The sequence below is a fragment of the Otolemur garnettii genome, unplaced genomic scaffold (assembly GCF_000181295.1).
Source record: "Otolemur garnettii isolate 467f Iridium unplaced genomic scaffold, OtoGar3 scaffold00013, whole genome shotgun sequence".
NCBI classification, from domain to species: domain Eukaryota; kingdom Metazoa; phylum Chordata; class Mammalia; order Primates; family Galagidae; genus Otolemur; species Otolemur garnettii.
Genome location: NW_003852408.1, coordinates 1,551,208 through 1,571,188, shown reverse-complemented (window position 1 = coordinate 1,571,188; position 19,981 = coordinate 1,551,208). Strand labels below are relative to the sequence as shown.

The window sequence follows — 19,981 nt, the reverse complement described above, 5'->3', positions numbered from 1 at the left end:
CAATGCCTGGCTAGTTGTTGCTGTTGTTGTCATTATTGTTTAGTAGGCCTGGGCTGGGTATGAATCCACCAGCCCTGGTGCATGTGGGTGGTGGTCTAACCACTGAGCTACGAGTGCTGAACCACATTACATATCAGAGAGCATATGTCATTTCTCTTTGTCTAAGTATACTATTGGGAGGCTGTTATAGGAGATGTTGAGGGAGATGAGAGTATAAGATAGACATGCCCCGATGGAGCTTTGGTTTGGGGTGACAGTCAAGGTGACATGGGTATGAAGATGGTAGAATAGGCTGTTTCGGATCCAAGATGAGGCTGTGGCTACAGGAAGTGCAGGCTGAGACTCTAGTTGGAATATTGTGGTGAAGTTGCTATTGACCCTCGAGAAAATTCTAGTCCAGGAAGACAGAGGAGTGGATGAGCTAGTTTCCAGGATTTTCACCATTTGTTAAGGCAGGTGGAGAGTATTTGGGGATGAATAAAGAATGAGAAGATGAGAAGAGTGGAGGTGACATTACAGTGGAATGCCCTGTCACTTAGAAGGGAGAAATGATAGATATTCTTAGCATTAATACCAGAGGTGATGGAATAACTTGAGCTCTGCAGGCATCAATTAATTAGCTCAACAGATGTTTCTTGACTGCCTCTTGTGTACTGAGTTATTGGGAAGGTGACTTGCCTGCCTTGCTCACTGGTCTATGCTTGGCATTCAGTATGCAGTGAACAACTAAAGAAATAGACAAGATATTAGGGACTGTGATCGTTGCTAATAGGGAATAAGAAAGATGAGAGAGAATAATTAGGGAGAGCCACGTTACATACGGTGGTTAGGGAAGGCCTGTACGAGCAGGTAGTCTCTGAGTTGAGATCTAAAGGATGAGAATGACTCAGTCATTTGAAGAATTAGGAAAGGAATATAGTCAGATCAGCTCATGGAAGAACAGCAAGCAGAAGGAGGCTTGGTGTTTTTGAGGAAAAAGAAAGCCTATTGAAACATAGTGAACAAAGGGAATTACGATATGGAAATAAGCTGGAGAGTTAGACAGCAGCCACGTCATGTAGGGTCTCTAGGTTATGGTGGAGAGTTGGATTCTATTCAAAGAACGGTGGGAAGTCACTGAAGACTATTAAGCAGAGGAAGAAAATGATCTGTTTCCTGCTTTAGAATATCTCTCTGGCTGTTGTTGAGGTGAATAGACTAGAGTGGAAGCTGAGAGGACATTTAGGAAGCTATGGACATAAGTTAGGCAGGAAAAAATGGAGATGTGGACCAGGAGGTGGTAGTGATGATGGAGAGAAGTGGATGAGCTGATGTAATGCGCGTAAGAGTTAGATGCGGAAGGTGAGGAAGGCAAAGGTAAGAGGCCTGATAACTCTTTAGTTTTCAAGTTGAGCGGGTGGGTGGAAGATGTTGCCATTAACCAAGATAGGGATGGTTGAGGGTTGGAATATGGTGCTGAGTTTTTGGGGCAAGGGTGGGGGCAGATGGCATAAATGAGTGGAGAGGCCCTGTCGTGACTGTGGTCAACAGGAAATTTGTAGTAGTTAAGAACATGGAGTTAAGGCAGACTGGCTGGGCTTACATGTGATGTGAACATAGGCAATTTATCTAACCTCTCAGTGCCTCAGTTTCTCTGTCTTTTAAAAAGAGGATAATAGTTTCTACTGCATAGGGTTGTTGCGAGTGTTAAAGTAGTTGATAGATAAAAATCTCTTAAACTGTGTGTGGAATGTAGTATCCATTTGCAAGTGTTACTGAAGCTTGTTTTTATTACTGTAAGAGGAACTGTTGTTATTCTGTTTAGGTGTTTGCCACCATGTGGAGATAGCTGTTTACAGCTGTTAGATCTTATAATTTTTTAAAGAAAATCTGGAAATACACATTTTTATGTGTGGAATTCCTCAGTTTTAAGCATTCTCAAACATCCTATAAGCCAAATTAAACTTGTTTGTGGTGCAAAGTTAGACTAATTAGTCCAATTGTGTGGTGTTTTTTGCAGTACTGTTCAGCTCTTTGGGTGTAGAAAGGGAGAAGACAGTTAGGTGGGGTCAGTTGAGAGGAGAGTTCTGCTTGTAGAGAGTATGAGAGGAAGAAGGGACCCAAGGCTCAGAGTTTGTAAGGGTAAAAGATAATGACAGGCCATGTACCTAGGTAGCCAAGGAAGGGCATAGTGGGAGGATAATGAATAGTAAAAATGTGGTCAGGACTGTGGGCTAGAGTCTTAGTGAAATTGAAGCATTGTTGAAATGGAGTTTCTGCCATGAGCTGGAAAGACAGAAGATTGGCAGCAGAAAGTGTGATATTGGATTTTTGTTTTTGGAGGTAGTAAGTATCATTAGTAGTGAGTGATGATGGGATCCAGGCTGTGAGCATGGGAGAGGATGGCTGGAGTGAGTGGAGCAAAAGGTATGTAGAATGAAAGGCTAGTGTTGCCTGGTCGTTGACATGGACGTGAAGTCCCAAAAATGTCTATGGGAATGAGGATGGAGGGGAAGATAGTGAGCTACAAGTCAAAATGTTAGTGGATTAGAGTTACGATTAGAATGGTTTGAAGATGACGGAACCAAGGAGGTATAGCTGGAGCTAATGATGTGAATATCAAAGGAACTGGGGTTTTTGAAATAATAATAAAGGAAAAAAAAATTTAAACTCATGATGGGGAAGCCAGAAGACACTCATCCCCCAGCATGGAGATATATGGGGTGTAAGAGAGAAAATTGACTCCCTTTGAGAGACTTCAAAGGAAGTAATAATATCAGGGCACATCCAGATCCCTTGATATTAAGGCAAGGAATCACAGGAGAATTCAGAAAAGTGACAGAGTGTGTAGGATCCTCATTGATCAAGTTTCAGGCCTAGGAAAGGACTATAGGAAGAAGATGAGAGGTAGAGGATTGGGTCAGGTTAGTAGATAGTTATAGAAATGCAGAAATGAAAATAATAGACCTCTGTAGGTGAGTAAAACAAAATATCTGTGGGGAATTCTCTTAATTAGAAGAATTTTTTTCCCACTCAAGACAGGATTACGCTCTGCTGTCATAGCTCACTGCAACCTCAAACTCTTAGGCTCAAACAATTCTTCTGCTTAAGCCTCCCAGGTAGCTGGGACTACAGATGTGTGCTACCATGCTTGGCTTATTTTTCTGTTTTTTTGCAGAGAGGAAGTTTTGCTTTTACTTAGGATGAAAAGACCATTTTTTGACTGGCTTTAATTCCAGCTCTGACAGACTGTAGGAATGATTCTGGTCTGTTATGATACTCTGGGAGTTTTTTCTTTTTTAGTGTGATCTGCTCTCTCAAGGTGTTTCTTTCTGTGCTCCAGTCAGATTTTCAAAGGCTTTTCTGGAACAAGGCTTTTGTCCTTCCCTGTGTGCTTTATATACGAGGAAGTTTAGGATAGAGAATCAAGGATTAAATCTTTAAGGTCCTTTTAATAAATCTACTTTTAAATAGAGCCTAGATATAACTCTGAACACCCTCTTTGTCCTGAGCACAGCCTTAACTGGTCTAAGTGCTCTGCCAACAAAGGCACTTTTAAAGTAAGAGGCATTCTCATCTCTATACTTCTTTGCATGTTAACCATTCACTGAGCTAAAAGGGATGATAGAAGAGTAGGAACTGGAAAAAGAACTTAAGCTAGAAAAGAGTATCTGGAATCAGAAAATGAAATTGTGATGACTCTCCATTGCACTCTTTCACTTGACATGGTGCCTGTCATGCAAGTTGTTAGGAAATGTTTGTTGAGTGAGTGGATAAATATTTAGGAAAAACAAAAGCTTTCTTATTTTTTCTCCCAGCAAGAAACAGTTGTCCTAGAAGTGAATTTGCTGTGCCATTGTTAAGGACTGGCCTGGGGGATCTTTGCTAGCCTTACCTCGCCACACTTCCCTCTTCTACCATAGGAGTTAGAGCATGATCAGGGAGAGTGTTTGCCTTCTTAAATGTCCTCGATTATACTTTTCTTCTGATTTATCTGAAATTTTGCTCTTCTGTTAAGTACCAGGTCAGCTAATATCTATGGAGTCTTTCCTAGTGCCCTATGACATCCTTCAGGTTTTCCTTTAAAACATGGACTGAGCTTAGTTTTCATTCTCTTCCTCCACATTGTCTGTCTCAAGATCTTGAACATAGTACTCAGCAAGAAATTGTTGAATTAAGAACTGAGTGATCATTTATAGTAGTTTGTTTGGACATTCATGATATTATATATTGTGGCTTGAACATTGGTATAATTTAAACACAGTATACTGCTGAAAGAAAAATTATTTTCTGCTTTATTTTATGCCTTCACCTATTTTGTTAATTAGGTATCTTTAAATCTTTCAATGTTTTTATGGGGAAATGTTATTTAAAACATTTTTTCAAGATGTGCTTTGAGTCTGGCTGTTGGAAAAATAACAGTTCCAACTATGTGTTCCAGTGGCCTGTGACTGCAGCTGGAACTTGGAAGGGTTATAGCTTCCTGCGAGAGCCTAAAATACTGAACTGCTATTGAAGAGGCCCTCACCTGCACCCCTGTGCATAAATAGAAGCAGACCCTGATTTGGTGCTGGAATAACATGAAGTTGAAGGCAGACTGGGTGGCCTGGCTGTTGGAGCCAGGATTCCCATTTGCATTAAGAGCTAGTTATGGACCATTTTGAATTATTGACTCATTCAGCTCTGTAGAGGGGCCGGAGTAAAAAAATAATATTTCTAGTCTCTTGAGACTAAGTATTCAAGATGGAAATCAACCTGTATCACTTTTAAAATTGTCACAGAAACAGGTAATTGTGGAAAGCCCTTGGAACTGGGAGAATAAAAAGGTCCATTATATAGTGAGATGTTATTCCTAGATAACCTTTTTCTGAATGTCAAGGTTTAAATTAATTTGAAGACCAGAATAGAGGAACTTCTGAAGTCCATGTAGTTGTCCATGCCAGCCACTGTTGTTTTTCACCTTTCCCTTTTCACAGCAAGACGCCAATCTAAGTAGTTTTTGATGGAATGGTGTGTTATAGGCAGCAACATGTATCATGTTGTATGCATTTAATGAATAATTCTCATACTTCTAAATTAGTTTTCTATATTGAACTGTTTAATTAATTAAAAATTTTTATTGGCAAAAACCATGCATATGGAATATCATAAATATATAGCTAGATAGATTTTCACAGATTTTATTTTTTATTTTAAAGGGTGTATTGAGAATTAATCCAAAGAAGTTTCATGAAGCCTTCATTCCTTCCCCGGTAAGTTCAATAACTAATAAACTTAATGTCACATTTAATTTTTTAGATGTACTCTGAAACTGGAATATGTGAAATCATATATTCTGACTAAAAAATAGTAGTAAAATAAAATTGAAGATGGGCAAAGATTTGTTTCAAATTTAAATAAATAAAATTTGCTTTTGGTTCACAACTTTTTCTACCAGTCCTAAAATCACATGCCAGATGAAGTAGATGGCATTTGTCATGAGGCTCCAGAAAGCAGCTGGACCCAGGCAGACTACTCACCAGTTCATGTAATTGGATGCCCTTGGTTTATAGCTTAAAAGGATTTATGGTTTTTTCCACTGATTTAAGTTAATCTTTTCTAAACAAATATGCTATCTACTTTCGATCTACTACAACTAATATGAACTTTTGTCCAAAAATTACAAGGAATACTTTTATTGGTTTCTCATTTTTGTTCAGGTGATAGGACTTGGTACAAGGTTCTTTACCCACTGGGTCTTTAGACCTTTCTTCTCTTCATGACTTATTTTAAGAGACGGTAGTTAAAGCAAGTTCACACTGAACCTGCACACTGAACCTTCCAGCAGTTCTCTGGAGAAGGTTTGATTGTGCAAAGCTGGGAGAACAATATTTTAAAATTCCTGACCGAACTTTCCTAGGATGCCAGAAACAGACTAACTGTAAAATCACAGATTCACTGTGAAAGAGACCGTAAGTCTTATGATGAAGACATGGGATACATATATAGCAGTTAACTTATTTCATTATGTTAAATAACAAATTTAGTGAAGGTATAAATTTAGCCATGTGCATCATAGGTGTTATCATTACAGGCTGTGTTTCCCTTATTCTAAATCAGGGGTCCTCAAACTTTTTAAATAGGGGGCCAGTTCACTGTCCCTCAGACTGTTGAAGGGCCGGACTGCGGGCCCTGGGATGAGTCAGCTGCTAAGCAGGACAGGCAGTGGAGGCAAAAACACCCGGTGGGCCAGATATATGTCCTTGGTGTGCCACATGTGGCCTGTAGGCCATAATTTGAGGACGCCTATTTGGGTCCAGAAGTATTTTGGATTTTAGACTTCTGAATTTAGGAATATTTGCATTATATACTTACACCAAAATCTGAAATCCTCCAGTGAACATTTCCTTTTAGTATCATGTCTGTGGTCAAAAAGCTTCGTATTTTGGAACATTTCTGTTTTCAGATTTTCAGATGTGGGGTGCTCGACCTGTGTTATTAATGTTACCGTAACCTTAAGACCTATTCTCACGCTTAGTTTAGTCCTTTTCCCCCCTACCTCCTAGAAGCTAAGGATTCACATTTGCATCTAAGTTCCAGGCTTACTCATTGGATTAGATGAAATGTATTATGGATATGCCACATTATTGTCTCTGAGTCACATTCTGTTTCTGTGATAGAGTGTGGTATAGATGTTGACCCTGATTGTTGGGTTGTAGAATTGAGGTAACTTAGCTGCAGGAGCAGTTCTCTCATTCAATGGAAGTATAGTTTATATGGGTGTTAGATTCCAGGGTTTGCTAAGGTGAAAATCACATCCAGGAATCATAAAAATTACCACCTTCTCTTAGGAAGCTGCCATGTTGGAGACAGATAAACTATCTCTTAATAAGTCCTGCATAATCAGCATTTTCTCCACATTGGAAAGAATGACTATTTTTTCACCGGCATTCAATTGAAGGATCTTGATTATATTAGGAACTCTTGTGTGAAAAACATGGATTTTTAAAGCATGAGAATTCCGTTCAGTGCAGATGCAGTAAGGAGTTCATCTTGAGAAGCAGCTGGGAACTGAGCAGATTTCAAACCTCTTCTGTCTTCTCCTGTGCATGCTGAAGTTTGTACTCATTGGTTGGGATGACAAGGGGAATTAGAGCATTTTGAAAATTTTACTGCTTTGTCTCTTTCCTGAGTACATACTGTTGAACTTCCCTAAGTTAAATCTCTGTTAGGTTGGCTCCTAACAAGTATGGGGCCTAGTACAAAAGTACAGAAGGAGGCACACATACATTAAATCACTTATTGAAAAGTTACACATCAAATTAATAAACTATTAAGTAAAATATATACCTCCATGTCTCTAGGTTCAAATGTAGAATTCTCAGATTACTAGCAGTTCCAGGCTGAAGTGTGGCAGCTTAGAGGGAGGGTCTGACCCTGGCCTGCCCCTCTTTTCTTTCCTCTCCTGGCTCCCTATACCCTTTTGGCTCCTTTGCTTTTAGCAAGGGCTCTTGCATGCCCATGGGTGGCGTTATCTCATATATCTAAGCTGTATCTGAATCCCTTAGAAATACCTGACCTTTAGCCAACTGGTAAGTAGAAGGGGTGCCACAAGTGGTGGGGAAGATGGCTTTGTGTGCCCTGGAAATGGGCTCGGGGCTGATTACTCCAGGGAAGCACTGAGAACTCTTTGTTTGATGGGAAGGGGTGTGGCTGTAGCAGAGTCAGAATGGAGAGGCCTTCTAAAATAGGGAGTCTGGTTCTTAGGTTCTTGCAAATTAAATTCATATAATTTATATTTACAAACTGATTTTTCTCTATATTTTAACCTGGCTTGTTAAAGAATTGCTAAGAAGCAAAAACAAAAGTTAATGATGTTTGAAAAGCTCACAGTTCTCTTGCTTGAAGTTGTATTACTGACATGTACTATTCAGAAATTTGGAGACATTTGTGATAGTAGGATTGGCTAATTTCCATGCCTCTTTTATTCTTTTATTTGGCCCCTGATGGAGTTGTAATATTGTCTAAGAGGGAGGGAAAAAGCCAATTAATTCACCTTTAGGTAAATTAAGAACAGATTGTAAAAGCTACTGTCAAGACCCAATTGCAAGTGATCATAGAAACTCCACAGTGTTGGATACTGGAACATTCCTACATTCTTGTTTTTGTGTTTTTAGGCCCATTTCAGTTTTCAGACTCATTGTAGGAAGCAATCTAAAAGGGCAATAGTAGCTGCAATAAATTACATGTGGATAAACCTCACAACCACCAGTGGTCTGGATTTCTGAGTATACATGGTTTCTGTCCATGTAAAATATGAACTTGTGTGAACCAGAAAAGTACCTAAAGTAGATTATGAAGTAGGATGTCAGAACCAGGGGCTGCATGTTACCTCTTTAAGCCAGAAAATAGATAGGAATTGATATTAAACAAGATATAGCCTCTGGTCTGACATTTTTCCTTATTTGCAAATAATAAGGGTGAATTAAATATTGTCTGAAGGTCTTTACAACTTTAAAATTGTAAAGTTTTTTGAGAGGCAGAAATAGAAATTTGATTAAATAATTTAAATTTATTCTTACTCTGACATAGTTGTGAATTTATGTAATGTCATTTGCTCTGCCTAAATACCTACCTAACCTGAGGCTAAAAACTATAAATTGATCATCAGATATGAAATAATACTTTGCTTTGGGAGAATTTGAGGTTCATTCTAATTTCTACTGATAGAAATGATCATTTTATGACAAATCTAAAATGCATGGAATGAGTAACTTATGTATATCTGGTAATTTCCTGGGATTATCAATAAAAGTAAAATAAAGAGTTGGAGTGGAACCTTGTGACTTTCAAGCAAAGGAAGATAAGATGATGTTATCCCCTACTTGGGGATAGGATAAAGAAGAGAAATGGATCAGATGGGAAAATCTAGATTTTTAAAAAAGCACAGTTTCTATTCTGAATAGTGTTGGTCCAAGAAACTCTGTAACTTTTTTATGCATTTTGTCATGGGAGCACCCTTTGTACAGCTGTGGAATTTATTTCTGTTTCAAAGGGAGCTAGTCGATCAGTCAAGGATGCTCTGACCATCATGGCTACTTGGGTTGTCATCCCTCTTCCGCTTGCCTAAATATATGCTTAGATTGCCTATAGATACTTTCGTTTTTCCTGTAGGGGTATTCATTATCTATTTTTCTTTCTTTTTTTTGCAGTTTTTGGCTGGGGCTGGGTTTGAACTCGCCACCTCCAGCATATGGGGCTGGTGCCCTACTCCTTTGAGCCACAGGCACCACCGTTTTTTTTTTTTAATATTCTTTATGATGAGTAGGGTAAGATTTCTCATACTCAGTTAAAAAGCTGAACTCTTTGGCCATCAAAAGTAGTTAAGAGAGATGATGCAAACTTTTAATGTTGAGCAGTTCCCAAGTTCAGTATCTTTAAAATAGAGATTCAGGTAGTGCCCATAGCTCAGTGAGTAGGGTGCCTGCCACATACACCAAGGCTGGCAGGTTTGAACCTGGCCTGGGCCAGCTAAAACAACAATGACAATTTCAACCAAAAAATAGCTGGGCATTGTGATGGGCGGCTGTAGTCCCAGCTACTTGGGAGGCTGAGGCAAGACAATCGCTTAAGCCCAAGAGTTGGAGGTTACTGTGAGCTATGACCTCATGGTACTCTACCCAGGTTGACAGCTTGAGATTCTGCCTCAAAAATAAATAAATAAATAAATAAATAAATAAATAAAATAAAATAAAAAAGGAAAGGGAGGGGAGGATGGGTGGAGGAAGGGTAATTGGTGGGACCACACCTACAGTGCATCTTATAAGGGTACATGTGAAACTTACTAAATGTAGAATATAAATGTCTTAACACAATAACTAAGAAAATGCCATGAAGGCTATATTAACCAATTTGATGAAAATATTTCAAATTGTATGTAAAACCAGCACATTGTACCCCATGACTGCATTAATGTACACAGTGATGATTTAATAATAAAAAAAAAGATTCAGCAATAGATACAAGCTTCTGAATGAATCAAAGAAGAGCTGAGTAATGATGCAATACCTGTAGATTTGTGTATTGTCTGAGGTTCAGCTCAGGTCTGCTTTTCTTGGTTTTTTGGGATGTGAAAGTGACAATACCATCATCCTATCATCTGAAAGCACTGAGTTGCCAACAGGTGGTTATAGCTGCTTATGAAAAAGATGTTTCCTTGTATGTGTTTTGACTGGGTTAGGGTGACCTCCAGACAGTCTTCTTTTCATTCTAGGGAGGTCTGAGAAATTGTATTGTGTTGTAAATCACTGCAGAAGACAGTGATTAACGATGATGGGCCGTACTTCAGTTGTTCACTCTGTATTTACTACCTGTCTCTTCCTTACTTCTCTGAAAAGGTTGTCTTGAGGTTCACTGCAGTTGTTTTTTTGTGGCTAACACGGTAGCTGTTCCTAAGGGACGAGGGTGGGGTCAAGTTTGGCAGAGTGTATAGACTATAACCATCAACCCAGAGCTAAATTGAAAATTGAAAAGAAAACTATTCTAAAGGATCTCTAATGGTTTGTAATTAGAAACTATAAAAAATGCTGAGCAACTAAAATTCCCCCTTTTTTGGTTTGGTGATTTTGGAATGATAATTCTAACTTTAACTAAAATTTCATAGTAATCACCTTCAGTCTGTTGAGTGTTAAATCTTATCTATATTAAGTATCTCTCTTAGAAGAAATTTGAGTGGTAACTTTCTAGACCAGCGGTTTTCAACCTGTGGGTCATGACCACAGGAACTGTATATATATATATTTTTATTAAATGATAGCTGTGTACATTAATGCAAACATGGGGTACAGTGTAGTGTTATCATATACAATTTGAAATATTTTCATCAAACTGGTTAACATAGACTTTGTGTCATTTACTTAGTTATTGTGTTAAAACATTTATACTCTACTTCTAGAAAAATTTACTTGTACCCTTGTTAGACAGACCATGTAGGTGATCTTTCCAGTCACCCTCCCTCCACCCATCTGCCCTTCTCCCCTGCCCTCCCACACCCCCTCCCCATATTCTTGGGCCCTTCTCATTACATTACATTAATGTAGCTGTGTACATTAATGCAAACATGGGGTACAGTGTAGTGTTTTCATATACAATTTGAAATATTTTCATCAAACTGATTAACATAGACTTTGTGTCATTTACTTAGTTATTGTGTTAAAACATTTATACTCTACTTCTAGAAAAATTCACTTGTACCCTTGTTAGACAGACCATGTAGGTGATCTTTCCAATCACCCTCCCTCCACCCATCCGCCCTTCTCCCCTGCCCTCCCACACCCCCTCCCCTAATTCTCTAGAATTAGGTTGTAGCTTTCATTTGAGAACTATAAATTAGTTTCATAATCGGGCTGTGTACATTGGATACTTTTTCTTCCATTCTTGTGATACTTTGCTAAGAAGAACATTTATTTTTATTTTTATTTTTTTTTTATTAAATGATAGCTGTATACATTAATGCAAACATGGGGTACAATGTAGTGTTTTCATATACAATTTGAAATGTTTTCATCAAGCTGGTTAACATAGACTTCATGTTATTTGCTTAGTCATTGTGTCAAAACATTTATACTCTAGTTCTAGGAAAGTTCACTTATACCCTTGTTAGACAGACTATATAGGTGATCTTTCCAGTCACCCTCCCACCACCCTGGCGCCCTTCTCCCCTCCCCTTCACCACCCCCTCTCCATATTCTTAGGCTAGAATTAATTTGTAGCTTTCATTTGAGAGCTATAAATAGGTTTCATAAAAGGGCTATGTACATTGGATACTTTTTCTTCCATTCCTGTGATACTTTGCTAAGAAGAACATTTTCCAGTTCCATCCATGTAAACATGAAGGAGGTAAAATCTCCATCTTTCTTTAGGGCTGCATAATGTTCCATGGTGTACATATACCACAGTTTATTGATCCATTCATGGATCGATGGGCACTTGGGCTTCTTCCATGATCTAGCAATTATGAATTGGGCTGCAGTAAACATTCTGATACAAATATCTTTATTGTAATGTGATTTTTGATCTTCTGGGTATATACCTAATAAAGGAATTGTAGGATTGAATGGCAGGTCAATTTTTAGTTCTCTTAAGTGTTCTCCAGATGTCTTTCCAAAAGGAACCTATTAGTTTGCATTCCCACCAGCACTGTAGAAGTGTTCCCTTTTCTCCACATCCACGCCACAGGAACTGTATTAAAGGGCTAGGAAGGTTCTAGCCCTTTCTAGGTTTACTGTTCTAGACCCTTTTACCATCACTTTCTATAAGTAAATTAACATTTTTATTTCCCTTATTCTCTGAAAAGGAGCACATAGTGTATACTTTCAGATGAATAGAAAGATAAGAGTACATGTTTGCTGATGAAACATTTGGAAAATATTTCATTTTCTCATGGAGGCTGACTATTAAAGGCTTGGTTTTCCTTAGATATATTCTTTCTTTCTTTCTTTCTTTCTTTCTTAACAAACAGGGTCTTGCTGTGTTGCCCAGGTTTCAGTGCAATGGTATCATAACTCACTGCAGCCTCACCTTGACTTACGCGATCCTCCTACCTCCGCCTGCTGAGTAGCTGAGACTACAGGCATGCACTGCCATGCCTGGCTAATTTTTGTATTTTAGTTTTTACGGAGACAGGGTCTCCCTGTGTTGCTCAAGGTGGTCTTAAACTTATGACCTCAAGTGATCCTCCTGCCTCAGCCTCCCAAAGTGCTGGGATTATAGGTGCGAGCCACTACACTGAGCTCCTTAGCTATCTTTTCATTTAAGTGTTTTTGCACAGTAGGCTTACTAGGAAGACTCTGGCACCTATTTAAGTAGTGGCTGATACCTAGGAAGTTCTTGTTGGGGAGCCACACTGCTTAAAATGTGTGATTGAGGATGAAAGTGTCTGTGCTGTATGTTCATGGTCTGGAATTCACAGTGTTACTAAGTGAGTAAGAAAGGTGGTGTATAAGATTACTTTGCAAATTCTCTCTCCTTCTTTTCCTTCTACTTAGGTGTAGGTGTTCATAACACAAGCACAGTTGTTCTCTCTACCACTTTCTTGGGTGGGGGGTGATATGATTTTTCTGGCTTCCTTCTGGAGAACCCAAATCCAAGATCCTGCTTCTTCCCTCAGTTGGTTTTCTTGGGGGTGGGGATTATATGTTGTTCCTCTTCTGTGATCTTGCATACCTTCTATTTTTATTTTTCATTGATACTTAAAAAAAAATCTATTTAGCATAAAAAGGTATCATATTGCATGTACCCTTGCAATATGCACCATAGGTGTGATCTGTTAAGTATAGAGTAGAAATGTCTTAACACAATAATTAAGTAAACCAGATGAGGTATATATTAACCCAGATGTCCTCAAACTACGGCCCACAGGCTACATGCAGCCTGCCTAGGACATTTATCTGGTCACTGGGTGTTTTTGCCATTGCTGTCTATCTAGCTTAGCAGCCAACTTGTCCCAGGACCTGCAGTCTGGCCCTCCAACGGTCTGAGGGACAGTGAACTGGCCCCCTGTTTAAAAAGTTTGAGGACCCCTGTAACCAGTGTGATGTAAGCATTCCTAATTCTATATGAAATCAGCACATTGTACTCCATAAATGCATTAATGTATACATGAAAAAAAATAAAAAGAATATAAAAAAGTATCAGCATGCTTTATTTTATTTAAAACAAAAAAGGATAACCTTAGAACAGCTTATTTCTTTCTCATTTTAGTTATGAAAGAATGCAATTTCAGTTTTTTGTTTTACATATTTGCATTTGTTTATGGCCTGTCTGTAGTACATCCTTTGCTTAATTGGTGATTTTTAGCATTCTGTTAACCTGCTTTTATGTGTTCAATTAACCTTTCTCTTAGTTTCAAAGAAATTGAGTTCCCTTTACATGTATCTGTGACTATGTACTAGTGTTTTGGTTAAATCTGTGTACATATTGTAGAATCTCAACTTTTTAAACCATGGAAGTAATGTTTGGCTCCAGGCCTTGATAAGCTGACTGTTGTTTTCTTTCTCTTTTCAATCTAGGATGGTGATCGAGACATTTTTATTGATGGGGTTGTTGCTCGTAATAGAGCCTTAAATGGGGATCTGGTGGTTGTAAAACTGCTTCCTGAGGAGCAGTGGAAGGTGAGTTAAATTTTCCTTATCCAACTACAGATTCCTTAGGGCCTTTTGTATTCCATGTGAGGCATCATGAACTAAAGGGATCACAAACCCCTTACGCTCTGTGGTTAGGGTAGGTTTTTCCTCAGAAGCAGGCTGCTGCATGCTTGGGCTTCAAAGCATCTGCTGGGTGGACATCTTGTCATTTGAGTTGTTCTTCTTGCTCCCTCTCTAGTGATCTGCTTTCTTGTCACATGCCTGGCATTGGTTTTTGGTATTCTTTTTTTTTTTTTTTTTGAGGCAGAGTCTTACTCTGTTGCTCCATGCTAGAGTGCCATGGTGTCAGCCTAGTTTATGATAACTTCAAATTCCTGGGTTCAAATGATCCTCCTGACTCAGCTTCCCAAGTAGTTGGGATTACAGGTACCCACTACAACACCTGGATAATTTTTCTTTCTTTCTTTCTTTTTTTGGTAGAGACAGGTTCTTGTTCTTGGCTCAGGTTGGTCTTCAGCTCCTGAGCTTGAGTGATCTGCCCACCTAGGCCTCTGAGAGTGCTCGGATTATAGGTGTGAGCCATGTGAGCCACGGGACTTGGCCAATTTCTGATAATTTTTTTTTGATAAACACCAAGGGCCCATTTGAACTTGACATATATGTTATTTCCCTATATTCTATGCTGGAAGAACTGGAAAGATGAAGCCATGGGGTACTGGTAGTCCTTACACAGTTCTGCTGCTCCTACTGGAAAACCCAGGTCCAGTTTGGTGGTTGAATGACCCTTAGAAGATAAAAATTATCTGCATTTTTATAAATCAGGAATTTAGTAGCAAGAGAAAATGTTTTTGATGTGAGAATATTCTGGATTTCAGTCTGTCAATTGAAAAGGGAAATGTAGTTTTAGTTTTGATTATTGTTTTAGTTAACAGTAAAGGTCAGATATTGAAATGATTCATGGTAATAATTTTTTGAATTGTCATGTAGAATTGGTAACTTATGTGCCTAAGTCTAAATTTGTCTTCATAACATGTATTTTATTTGTCTCCATTCTTTGATATTCAAGAATGTGGCATCTTCTTTATTTAGAGGTGTTATAGAATAGTGAGTAATAGCATGGGCCTAGACTGGGCTGTTTGGCTTTGAATCTCATCTCTGCCATTCATCAGTATAGCTTTGGGCAAATTATATAACTTCTTTGCCCTCAAATACCTCATCCATAAAGTGAGAATAATCATAGTATCTAATTCATAGATTTTTCATGAGGATTAAATGAGAATACATGTAAAAACCTTAGAATAGTGCCTAAAAGTCTTAGAATGGCAGGATCTCAAGAAATGTTAATTTCTTTAATTAGTTTTTTAAATTATTAGTTTTTTAATTAATTAGTTAATTAGTTTTTCTAATTTATGTTGAAGCATAAATTAAAAACTTTTCTATGTGATAAGGCTAGAGTAATTGAGTTACAGCTGAGTACAGGTACTGCTAGGGCACAAGGAATTTAGTAATGATCAGCATAGACTTAGTTCTTGCCCTCATGGAACTTAGTCTATTGGGAGTGCAGGTAGGAAGAGATAGATACTAATCATACTTATACCAATTTAAGTGTAATTTTAATTAGTACTGTGAAGTTCAGTGCAGAGTTTTGTTTTTTATTCTTTTTTAAAAACGAGAGTGAATTTTCTTAGTTCAGATCCTTCTCCCTATCCTTGTCCCCAGTTGTTGCTGATTGTGGATGTAGGTAAGAGCTGGGTCCAGGTTGATTTCCTGAAGGCATAACTAAGGGCTGACTCCAGATCCTAGGAATGCAGGCTGATTTAGGGCACTTCCTGTTTTCTTGATAGCATCACCTACCCTGGTGTTGACCAGGTCTGTGAAGAAAAGAGGAGAGCATTAGGACTAGGTCAAACCAAAGGAAGCATTTCTAGAAGTTCGATAAGGGAGTAAAGAGGCAGCATTATAATGAAGAGCCAAAGAAAGATGGTGGGTTCTTTTGACTTAGGGGGTGAAACTTAGAATAGGAAGAAACAGAAGCATAGCTAGCAAGTTGGATGGGTCTGGAGCTGACCAGAGCAGGGATGAGGTGCCGAGTGGTTGAAGAGCAGGCATAGTCAGCATGTAGTAGTATACTAGTGGAGCTCTGCAGAAGTGGACAAGGTTGCCTGGTCTTCTTCCTGTTCTTGGCCTCAGGCAGGAGATGGCTAAAATAAACAGATACATGAATAAATAAATCTGTTACATTATTTTTGTTGTTCCTTATCCCCTTTGTTGAAAAGACCAGCAAACACAGCCTTTCCTGATGTTGTCAGAAGTGTCCTTGCTTTGGGTGGGAAGCCCAAGAAGCTGGAACAGGTTGTTGACAAAGCTTGAGGAGGGTAGGTTAGGGCTGAAGGTGTTGTTGTTAAGGTCTAGAAGGACAAGTTGGGCTTGGGCATTCTTGCCTTAGTGTCTTTGCTTCTTGGACAAAAATCTGTAGCTCCTTTAAGATTCAATGCAACAAAGACGTGTTTTTCTTTAGAGGTCTAGATTTGTGAATTCCTAGGTCATTGGAGCTAGTTAAGCAGTAAGAATTTGTAGAAATAGGTAGCATTCCCATAGTCAATTCATTCAGGCTTCTTAGAAACATCTTTTTTTATTTTACAGGTAATATTTAAAGGTACAAGTTAAAGGCCACAAGGAGCTTTTAAGCCAGGGAGTATTGTATTTAGCCAAATGATTGTATTTAGCCAAAAATTACTCTAGCTGCTGTTTGGAGAATGGGCTAAAATGAGGACAGCTGTACATTGGGATGGAGGCTTAGACTGGGTCCTAACAGTAAAGATGGAGAGAAGCTGGGTTGTATTTTGAAAGTAGAGCTGATAGGAATTGAAGATGGATTTGAAGAACAGGATGATTGAAAGAGGGAAATCAAAGAAAACTGTTGGGTTTAAGCAAAGGGGTATGATATTATTAATTAAAATGGAGAATAGTGAGGAAGAGCATGTTTTAGTGTAAAAATTATTAGGACACACTCAAAGATCCAGAAGGCCAGAAGGTGTATAGCATATACTAGCCATGACAAGTTGGAAATTTAGAAATTTAAAACATTCTTAAAGTATGATTTACAATAGGCTCAAAAATATAAACTATTAGGTAATTAAATATAACATGTCTGATTTTGAATCAAAAGTCTAGTTTATTATATCTTGAACAAGAAGCACAACAGTTAATCTAAGTATATGCCTAAACTATCCACACAGTTTTGCCATCTTACCAGTAGCTTGTTTATGCTAGAGCAAAGAAGCCTGGAGAGCAAGTGGTGATGAAATTGCGAAAGGCATTTCCACAGCTGGCTGAGAATTGAATATTTTTCTTTGCAAGAGGTGGTCCAAAGCCTGGAAGAGTGGTAGTCAGTTGGTGCAAGGTCTGGTGAATACCGTGAATGACAGAGAGTTTTTAGTCTAGCTTATGTAGTTTGAGCAGTGTTGTTTTCCTAAATATGGTTCAGCATTATCTTGTGGGAAAATTGGTTTGTATATCCAACAATCTGGGCTGCTTATTCACAAGCATCTTCATCATTTTGTCCAACCGGTTGTAGTAGACATTGCTGTAATTGATTGACCAGGTTTCATGAAGCTGCAGTGGGTAATACTGGTGGTGGACCACCAAACAGATACTATTAGCTTTTTTTTGCAGTTTTGGCTGGGGCTGGGTTTGAACCCGCCACCTCTGGCATATGGGGCCGATGCCCTACTCCTTTGAGCCACAGGCACTGCCCAAGATGAATATTTGATTTTGGACTGTGTATAAGTACTTCGTCTTTATCCAGCCATAGTGCCGAATGCTTGTGAGGTCAAAAAGAATCCATTTCTTATCACTTAAAACAATACAGTATAGAAATGGCTTGCCTTTACGTTGTGACAGCAAAGAAAGGCAAACTTCGAGAGGATGTCTCTTCTGATGCTCACTTAATTCATGCAAAACCTATCTATCTAGCTGCTGCTGCTTTTTTTTTTTTCTTTTTTTAAGACAGAGTCTCTGTTGCTCTAGTGCTCCAGGCTAAAGTGCTGTGGCATCAGCCTACCTCACAGCAACCTCAGACTCCTGGGCTCAAGTGATCTTCCTCCCTTAGCCTCCTGAGTAGCTGGGACTACAGGTGCTTACCACAACACCCAGCTATTTTTTTTATTTTTAGTAGAAAAGGGGTCTTACTGTTGCTCAGACTGACCTCGAACCCCTGAGCTCAAGCAGTTCTCCCAGCCCCTTAGAGTGCTGGGGATTATAGGCTTGAGCCATTGTGCCCAGCCTATCTAGCTTCTTTATCTTGCTGATTTGTTTCAAATGGTCTGATATTGTTGGGGTAGGAATGTCAAACCTTGCTGCTAATGCACTCATAGGTTGAGATGGATTTGCTTCCACTAGCTTTTAATTCATCATTATCCACTTTGGTCTCAGGTTGCTCATGTGGCTCATTTTCAAGATTGGAACTTCCTCAAACCATTGATGTACTATGTGCTCATTAGCCAGATGTTTCCCAAACACTTCCTTGATATTTCCAGCTGTCTGCACTGCATTGTTTGTCCCATAATGGAACTCATATTTGAAAATAACATGGATATTTGATTTGTCCATGGTTTCATAGAAATTGCTCTAAAAAAATTGAAAGATAATCACAAGGCAAAATGTGCATTTTAAAGAATGAGGATGTACCATCACAAAAATAAAATAAGAAATGTCAGAGATAGCAACTGTCAAACGTAGTATTTTGGGAAATCGGACATTTCATACTTAATAACCTAATGCTTAGAGATAAACTTGACAGAAAATGTGTACCCTAAAACTATAAACCATTACTGAAATTAAATAAAAACTTAATAAATGTTAAGAAATAATCATGTTCATGAATCAAAAGACCAAATATTGTTAGGATTCCAATTTCATTTAAATTGATCTATGGTTTCAGTATAATCTCAAACAAAATTCTTGGAGTCTTTATAGAAATTAACAAGCTGATTTAAAGAATTATGTAGAAGTGGAAAGGGCCTAACATAGCCCAAACAAAGAATAACAAAGTGGGACATATACTGCCCACCTCAGGACTCTTTATAAAGCTCCAGTAATCAAAACAGTGTGGTATTAGCATTAAGATGGACATACAAATCAATGGACCAAGATAGACAATCCAGAAATAGACCCATACATATATAATCAATTGATTTATATAAAATTGCCAAGGTAATTCATTGAGAAGAGGATATCTTTTCTGCAAATGTGCTATAATAATTGTGTAGCCTTATGAAGAGAAATAAACTTTGATCCTCACCTTGTACTATATATGAAAAATAACTTGAAATGAATTGTAGGTCTAAATATGTAAAAAGTATAAACTTTATAGAAGAACATATAGGGGAAAATTTTAGTGACCTTAAATTTTGCAAAATCTCTTAAATATAACAAAAAATATGAACATAAAAAACACTGATACATTTGACTTTATAAAAATTATACTTTTGCTCTTTAGTAGTCACTGTTACAAAAATAAAAAGCACAGACTATGTGAAAATATTTATAAAACATCTCACCAAGAATTTTTATCTAGAATATAAAGAAATCTTCTAACTCAGTAGTGAACAACTCAATTACAAAATACATTAAATATTTGAGCACTTTACTAAAGAAGTTATATGGATGACAATTAAGCATATGAAATTAGTTATTAAGGAAATACAAATTAAAAGTCCAAGATTCAGACCCACTAGAATAGCTAAAGTTAAAAAAGATAGACCATAACCAGTGTTGGCAAGGATATGGAGCAACTGGAACTCTCACACACTGCTGGTGGGAATATAAAGTGGTACAGTCACTTTGGAAAACAGTTTGGCAGTTTCTTTTTTTTTTTT

At 38.1% G+C, this 19,981-nt stretch overlaps 1 protein-coding gene across 3 annotated transcripts in view; it reads left to right on the top strand.

The window, feature by feature from the left end:
* Positions 1-19,981, top strand: part of DIS3L2 (DIS3 like 3'-5' exoribonuclease 2) — a 372,485-nt gene that overhangs the window by 48,224 nt on the left and 304,280 nt on the right. For all 3 annotated transcript variants that reach the window (XM_003784860.3, XM_023510309.1, XM_023510310.1), the window contains exons 4-5: positions 5,178-5,231; positions 14,028-14,129. In XM_003784860.3, the coding sequence (XP_003784908.1) occupies positions 5,178-5,231; positions 14,028-14,129 (156 nt within the window). The remainder of the gene's footprint in view (positions 1-5,177; positions 5,232-14,027; positions 14,130-19,981) is intronic.